We start from the raw sequence: 8,579 nt of genomic DNA, 5'->3' as shown, positions 1-8,579 counted from the left end.
CCTAGCTCAGTGCCCCCTTTCCGCCTCTGCCTTTGCCACAATCACGTCTGCAGCATGAAGGGTCTGGGGTGCCCCTCTGGTGACGCCGAGGGGTATCATGCCCCTTCTCCTTGAAGCAGGGGGCAATTCCATCTCCGTAGCAAGCCCATCCCCTGGCTTGTTTCCAGGTGCACTGCAGAGGCGTTAACACCTACCGCCCGCCCGCCCACCTCTGCGCAGCACCACGCCGCCAGCTGCAGCCTGGTCGCCTTCTGGAACGTGGGCGATGGCGGCGGCTGCATCACAAAGGCGCCCACGCCGGAGCGACCCCGGGCTGCGAGCGGTCCCGGCGCTGGAGAGGCCGCGGGGAGTCGGGAGTGGGCTGCAGCCGCCATGGTCTCCGTCGGGACCAACACGGACCTCAAAGGGTGAGGAGGAGGAAGACGGAGCTGCGGCTGGCGCGCCCAGCAGCTCCCCCGCCCCCCGTACCCACACATCCCCCCGGCACTCCCGTGTCCGCATTTGGACAGAGCCAGCTTTAAAGAGGCTAATGGGGGTCACCCTGCTAATCTCTCAACCCTCCCAGAAGTGCCATCAGGCACCTCTCTGTCCCGCTGGACCCTTCTCTGCCTACTCCCTCCCATGTGTCTGAGGGAGCCGGCGGCAGAGATTTCAGATTGGCACCGCAGCTGCCAGGGCTTTCCCCAGAGCAGGTACCTTGCAGCACCTAGACTGGCCCTGCCTCAGTCTGCCTGGTGTTAGCAGACACCCCTCCTTCTGTGGTTTATTTTTAAACTAGGCTGTTGCCATCCTCAGGGCAGGAAGCATCTTTGCCTGGGAAGTCTCAGGCAGGCCTCTTGTATCCCTGGGCTTACAGACAGAAATACAACCGTTCTCCTCTGCCCCAAGAAGCGCCCCCATCATGGGCACCCTACACACAGAGTAGAGCACCAGGACCACACTCAGCCAGATGCAGACCCCAACGTCCCAGCACAAATGGAGAACTAGCTCACAAACCGTGCCCCTACTAGCCCACAGCTGTATGTGTGTACAAAGCCAGCTCTGCTCCTATCTTGTGTCTGCGTGGGGGTGAGGAGGGCATGCAGTGATTGGAAGCATAAGAAATCATGCTCTTCAATTTATGAGATCAAATTAATTTCTTTATTCTTATGCTAAATATGGAAGAAAAAACATTTGTTAGTTCAGCATAGCATCCTAGGAAAACATGAAATTTCAGTTAGATGATAAGCTTGTCTGGCGTAAGGGAAGAAACAATATTTTTATTAATTATAATTATATTAAAGACTTTCTCCCTCTATGAATTATATGGACTTGTTTGTTTCAGTTAATAACCCAACCCAGTCTTCTGTCCTAACACTGTCACACTGTCTTTTTTAAAATATTTTGTCCCACAGGCTTGTTCACTGCCATTTACCAAAGTTATCACACAAACATGGGATGATTCCAACGCATTATGTGATGCCCTGGAAAGAAGACATGAAGAACAGGAAATTCACTTTAAAGGTAATGGAACCCAAAAAATATTTCCTCCTGTTAACAATGTAATAATGGCCTAATTTCCAAAGGTGCTGGGCACACACAGTTCCCATTGTCTTTGCTTCTGAAAATCTGGCCAGGCAACTGTATTTGCTGTTGTCTCTGCACCATCTTGCTGCTGTTGGTGGAAGTAGATTTTACTCTGTAGCTTGTGACAGGTTTCAGAGTGGTAGCCGTGTTAGTCTGTATCAGCAGAAACAACAAGGAGTCCTTGTGGCACCTTAGAGACGAACAAATTATTTGGGCATAAGCTTTTGTGGGCTAAAACCCACTTCATCAGATGCATGGAGTAGAAAATATAGTAGCAGGTATATATATGTGCATAGTACATGAAAAGATGGGAGTTGCCTTACCAACTGGGGGTCAGTCTAATGAGACAATTCAATTAACAGTAGAATAATAAGGGAGAAAAAAATCACTTTTGTAGTGGTAATAAGGATGGCCCATTTCAAACAGTTGACAAGATGGTGTGAGTAACAGTAGGGGAAAATTAGTATGGTAATATTAGGTTTTGTAATGACTCATCCACTCCCAGTCTTTATTCAGGCCTAATTTAGAATCATAGAATCACAGAATATCAGGGTTGGAAGGGACCTCAGGAGGTCATCTAGATGGTGTCCAGTTTGCAAATTAATTCCAGTTCTGCAGTTTCACATTGGAGTCTGTTCTTGAAGTTTTTTTGTTGAAGAATTGCCACTTTTAAGTCTGTTATTGAGTGACCTGGCCGTCCTCACAGCGGCATCAACTGCTATGGCTCCCCCGTTGACTCCGCTTACTCCTCCTGCCGAGGTGGAGTACAGGCGTCGATTAGATAGTCGATTTATTGCGTCCAGATAAATCCATCCCCGATACATCAAACGCTACCCGGTGATAGTAGTAATTGCTATGGTGGTGTACGTCCACACTACCTTCCTTGGGGTCTGTGATGTGTGTCCTCACCAGGAACACTTCCACCAACCTAAGAGGAGCAGTATGTGGAGCTGAGAACCCAGTCTCTCAGCTCTGTTGGCAGCTCCCTGCCAAGAGCCTGGCTACCCTACAGGCTCACAGGCTCCCGGCAGGCTTTGCCCCGCTCCCTGTTACCCTCTGGAAGCAAGGGGAAGCCCTCTGGGCTTCTCACCCCAGTTCCTAGCCAAGAGCAGGGTTCATTCTTGCCCCAGCTCCCAGCCACTCAGCTCTCCAGAGGATGTGGGGGCAGCTGGGTTCTAGCTACCTGGCTTTCTTGTCAATTTACAGTTCCTGCCACAGACACTCCATTGCCCTAACTACATCTACATAAGCCTTACGCCTCTTGTGGAGGTGGAGTTATTATGTCAGTGCAGTAGGGCACTTACATCGGTGGGAGGAAGGCTGTAGTGTAGACACTGACATAATTAGGTCGATGTAAGCTGCCTTATCTCAACTGAACTGTGTAGTGTAGACCAGCCCTAAGTAGAAGAGGTTGAGATGTGTTCTTGAGAATGTTTCACTTTCCCAAGAAAAGCCATTCTCTCACACATTTTTGTTGAAGAAAACTGAGAAGCTGTAAGTTTATTCGCTCAAGACCGTCTATGTTATTAAAGGAATGAAAAGAAATATACAACAGAGCATGATCAGCATAAAAGTGGCAAAAAATGAACTGAACTATATATTTTTGTCTGTAAAGCACCAGACATGGGATACATTTTAAACCATTCTCAAATTCAGAACATTTAGACCCCTAAAATATTGACTAATATATTCCGGCTTGTCACTATAATGTCACAGAAGGGACACTAGCTAAGGCTAAGATGTTTATTTTCAGTCACTAATAGCTTTCTCAAAATATTTCCTTTTAGGCTCAGATTTGTCATTCTTTGTTTCAGCCTTATGGTAAAATTAAAAAAAAAACTGTTGAGCCTTTCTAGAACTATTAAAACAAGAAAAAAGATTTATTTCTTTTAAAAACTTTCTTATACTTTTTTTACATGCTTGGATAATTCAAACATTATTAATTGTTTTAAACTTCACACATGTGTAAGTCCTTCCTGAGAAAGGCATGCTTTGCTAATCAATTTGCAAAGTTAGAAGTAATTAAAATTCACATATAATGAGTTACATTCATATTCCTTAGCTAAGTCCCAATCCTGCAGATAGGTGAGTATACTTTACCTATGAGTGTAATCACTTATTGAACTCATTGGCTGCTCCCATCAGTAAAGTTACTCTAGGTCATAAGTGTTTGCATGATAGGAGCCTAACAACTACAAAATCTGATCTTCCAGAGAGGCATAATATACAGAAATAAATAGGTGTGTATATATATATATTCACATACACTCAAGTGAATGATTAGGTACATATATGAACATTTAAAGAAATAAAAACAACAAGGAGTCCAGTGGCACCTTAAAGACTAACAGAAATATTTGAGGACACCATCAGAGGGACCAACCATATCAGCTACACCATCAAGGGCTCATTCATCTGCACGTCTACTAATGTGATATATGCCATCATGTTCCAGCTATGTCCCTCTGCCGTGTACATTGGCCAAACCAGACAGTCCCTACTTAAAAGTATAAATGGACACAAATCGGACATCAGGAATAGTAACATACAAAAGCCAGTAGGAGAACACTTCAGTCTCGCAGGACATTCTATAACAGATTTAAAAGAAGCCATACTTGAACAAAAAAACTTTAGAAACAGACTTCAAAGAGAAACAGCAGAACTAAAATTAATTTGCAAATTTAACACCATTAATTTGGGCTTGAATAAGACTGGGAGTGGCTGGCTCATTACAAAAGCAGTGTTGCCTCTCCTGGAATTGACACCTCCTCATCTATTATTGGAAGTGGACTACATCCACCCTGATTGAATTGGCCCTGTCAGCACTGGTTCTCCACTTGTGAGGTAACTCCCTTCTCTTCATGTGTCATTATATAATGCCTGCATCTGTAACTTTCACTCCATGCATCTGAAGAAGTGAGGTTTTTTACCCATGAAAGCTTATGCCCAAATATATCTGTTAGTCTTTAAGGTGCTACCAGACTCCTTCTTGTTTTTGTGGATACAGACTAACACGGCTTCCCCCGATATTTACAAAAATGTACCTATGAAAGCCTATTAGATATGCACATATGGGAATATGTACCATATGTCTAACGCTCAATTCTGGTGTGGATTTGTCTACAGAAATGAGGAGGCTGGATGCATAGTGTCAATTCACTACTGCCTGGCTTACGTGCATGCAAATGAGAGGCCCTTTGAAAATTTGGCCTAGAACAGGGGTGGCCAAACTGTGGCCTCCCGGAGCCCCCCATGTTCCCCATTTTCTGCCTACCAGACTGGGGTGGTGGGAAGCTCAGAGCTTCTGCCCTGCACTGGGAGACTGGGACTAGGGGCTTCTGACAGAGATAACTGGTGCCTGCTGAGACACGGGGCACAATTTAAATGTTCACACCCCCCCCATCCAACAGCTTGAGTCACTCCCCACCAGGCACACTTCCTCTCTTACCCTCAGCTGTCCGTCCCTGGTCCCTGCAGCTCCCAAGTGTTAGCTCGCAGTGGAGAAACAGTTCCAAACAGCTGGGAGCTGCAGGAAGGGGCCGCTGGTCTCCCTGCTGATCCCAGGTGTTTGCTGCTGCCTCTTCCCAGCTCCAGCTGCCATACAGGGAGGGGACCCAGCAGCACCGTGGGATTGACTGGGGCCAGCAAACCCCCTGGCAAAAATCTGGGGGCATATGCATCGCCTCTGGCTTTTGCCCAGTGAGGAGGGGTATCTTGGGGCATCAACCTCACGGGGCACAGCTGCCGGGGCTTGAGGCTTCAGCAGGAGTGGGGTTTAAGCCCCAAGCCCTGGCAGGCATGCCCTAGCTCTCAAACTTCTGAAGATTGTTGTATGCAGCTCAGAAAGTCAGTAAGTTTAGCCACCCTGGCCTACAGTTTTTGGTTTTTTGCTTTCCTCTATTTACTGAGCCATCTGTTAATAGGTTGTTATATCAATTAGGGTTTTCAGTTAATAGTATAATTATTAAATGAGTTCAGGCAAAAATGAATGTTTCATAGGCAACCACTGGAATTTCTTTACACAGCATGCAGAGGTTGTTGGGATATATACTGGTGCCACCGAAGATAGTCTGTTTTTGGAGCACAGAGAAAGACTTTGCCATGGAGAAGAAAGAAAACACATACAGGAGAAGATTCCTCGGGAAATGATGATTGTAGATATTCCCATATATTCTCATCTCTCCAGATACCAAAAGTCTGTGATTGCTCACGCATGGAGGATGAAACTCTGACCTGCTTTTTCCCTCAATACAGTCATGTTTGAACTGTATAGGCTATGAAGTTTAAATCTGCTGCAAGAAAAAACAGTGTGGTGGTTTTTTTTTCCTCTTTAAAATAGAATTAACATGTTTTTAAAGCTGATTAGATGTTATATTTGAAATGAAAAAAAATTCTGTCTGCAATTTGACCTGCATATTTTTGATTAGGCAAGGGAGAATCTCAAAAGTTTCAGACTTCCCAGTTTGATTTAGATAAGCAGCATACAGACATTTGGATGCTTATCTGAAGTTTATACAAACCTTAGGGCTCTACTCAGCTTTCCACCACCATCTCCAAGAGACTGGCTTCAACCCCATTCCTTATCCTCTATTGTTTTCTTGGAGAGAGTCCCACTGGCTGTCTACCAGCCCTCCTTACATCTTCTAAGGGTGACTAGCTAGCTTCCTCTCCTGGCTCTTCAGGGGCAGCAGGCTGGTTCAGTTCCCTCTTCCTTTTGTTTAGGTGATAGTTGCATTCCTCTCCCTACCTCAGATGCTAGGCAGGTAGCAACATCAGGATCTGGAAATTCTCCAACTGATATTGTTGCAGCTGTTGTACTTAGTTCTGGGTCTGAATTGCTTCCAAGTATATTATAGTAAAAAGAAATTCCCATTATTGACAGGAGAAGGAATTATGGGTTTACAAAGCCACTGAAATCATGGGAAGTAAAGGAGACAAAATTTGGAGAAATACTAAAGGGCCATCAATTAAAAAGGTGCTGAAAGGCTGAACAAATATAAATGGAAATAAATAAATAAAATACATAAATGAGAACAGTTGGTTCCAGTCATACAGGATCTCTCTGTACGGAATCAATTCCACTTGTCAATCAAGAACAGATGCCATTAAAATGATTTAATTGAATTTTGTATTATAATGGCTATTTACAATTGCTTATTCTAAAAATGCCATAGGTTCAAACTTTAGAGAGTGAGAAATGGGGAAAAAAGAAAATGAAAAACCTTTTAAATTTAAAAGCTGCTAAGTATTTATAAATGTTCTGGGATAAAAAACATAGTTTCCGTATAACCAGTTTTGTTTATATTTCACATCTGCTGAAAGGAAGACAATTAAGAAATTTTGAGCTTGCCATTTTTATACGCTAATAACGTTTTAAAAAAATACATTGGAGTGTAATTTTAAAATATTGCTCTCTTCACAAATACATTTTATTTCAAATTGTGATTAAATCTAACACTATAACACTTTCTGCTCTGGGTTGAAGAGGATCCCCCCAACTAGATCAAAAGCAGAAAGAAGCTGTCTTCAAAGCCTAAGTACTTATAAATTAAAATATAAAGTCATCATGAGCAAATGAGCAGTAGGGTTTCAAGAACATTTTTATACATAGTTAAAATGTGCTCAATATTTTATGTCTAGAAATATTAATCACAAAATAGTGTTTTTCACCCTAAGTGATTCCAAATCTGAAATACTTTCATTTATTTTTTTTTTTAGAAAAAATATAACATTACATTTGTATTGCTTACGGCTTTTCCCTTCAGAGCTACTGTAGTTGTGGATAAAATCTGCAGCTGATATAATTTTCTTTTATAGGTAAGGAAATAAAAATATGACCTAAAGCATCACTCCCAAAAACTGTGAGTCAAACTGACGCCCCTGCAACATCAGCACGCCAGGACTGTAAAAGGCTTGCAACTGGTTGGAAGGAGAATGTCCCCGATAATGAGCATTGTGCTGGGCTGCCATAAGCAGCTCTACTCAACTCCCCACCCCCTTGTGCACTGGTACAGGATGTGTGTCAGAGATGGCGACATGTAGTGCTGTGTTAATTTTACTGGAATAAATAGGCCCAGAGAGTTAAAGGTGTTAACATAGCCCTATGACTGTACAACGCTAAACAATTAAATGTTTTTTGGGGGGTTGAATACAGAGACTTTGGCCTGCTTAATTCCATGGCAACTACCACCATTATATATCTTTATTAAAGATACAGAAAAAGAAGAATAAAGAATTTGAAATGTGAAGTATTAAGTAAGGTTTTCGTTTTAACAATATTCCTTATTCCCCTTCTCTCTAACTGTAGAGTGTTTCTATAGGGGAAACTGCCTGTTAGACAGTTTTTTTAGATGGTATTATAGATTATAACAACTAACCTTTTTTTGGGGGAAAAGAGAAAATTAGCTGAGATGATCTGGAGCTGTTGCAATCTGATTCTGCTTCCTTTAAAACAAACAAACAAACAAAATAACCCAAATGTACACAGAAAGGGACAGAAAAGAACAGTGATATTAAATGCAGCTCCTGTCTTTGGTGCTGACTCTTACTTGCAATTTCACGGCTAAAAAAAATAGACAAGGCACCCCATCTTATTAGCCAACCAAGACCTATCAAACTTGTACCAGCATTGAGCTGTATAAGCCCTGGTCTATACTGGGGAGGGTGAGGGGGGATCGATCTAAGTTACACAACTTTAGAACTCCACATGGATTCCTCCTGAGGGTCGAAATGACAGTCTGGACCTATACATTGAATGCTTCTGCCGGCGTGCACAGGCAGAAATCGTGGAACAACAACATCGCTTGCCTCACAACCTAAGTCATGCAGAACGCAATGCCATCCACAGCCTCAGAAACCACCCTGACATTATCATCAAAGAGGCTGATAAAGGAGGTGCTGTTGTCATCATGAACAGGTCTGACTACCAAAAGGAGGCCACCAGACAACTCTCCAATACCAAATTCTACAGGCCACTTCCCTCAGATCCCACTGAGGAATACACTAAGAAACTA

The 8,579-nt window shown here is 43.2% G+C and overlaps 1 protein-coding gene across 1 annotated transcript; it reads left to right on the top strand.

Moving 5' to 3' along the window:
• Positions 1–233: 233 nt before the first annotated feature.
• TEX43 (testis expressed 43) lies at positions 234–7,739 on the top strand. The gene is made up of 3 exons (XM_030567134.1): positions 234–407; positions 1,395–1,503; positions 5,592–7,739. Exons 1-3 carry the CDS (start codon positions 373–375, stop codon positions 5,796–5,798), a joined length of 351 nt encoding a protein of 116 aa, XP_030422994.1. The 5' UTR covers positions 234–372; the 3' UTR covers positions 5,799–7,739.
• The last annotated feature ends 840 nt before the right edge of the window (positions 7,740–8,579 follow it).

Source organism: Gopherus evgoodei, chromosome 6, assembly GCF_007399415.2.
Source record: "Gopherus evgoodei ecotype Sinaloan lineage chromosome 6, rGopEvg1_v1.p, whole genome shotgun sequence".
Lineage (NCBI taxonomy): Eukaryota > Metazoa > Chordata > Testudines > Testudinidae > Gopherus > Gopherus evgoodei.
This window is presented reverse-complemented; position numbering and strand designations above follow the sequence as displayed.

Coding starts and splice junctions, on each gene's coding strand:
- TEX43 (XM_030567134.1), top strand. CDS start 373: ATGGTCTCCGTCGGGACCAACACGGACCTCAAAGG. Junction 408..1,394: donor ACCAACACGGACCTCAAAGG/GTGAGGAGGAGG, acceptor TTTGTCCCACAG/GCTTGTTCACTGCCATTTAC. Junction 1,504..5,591: donor ACAGGAAATTCACTTTAAAG/GTAATGGAACCC, acceptor TTCTTTACACAG/CATGCAGAGGTTGTTGGGAT.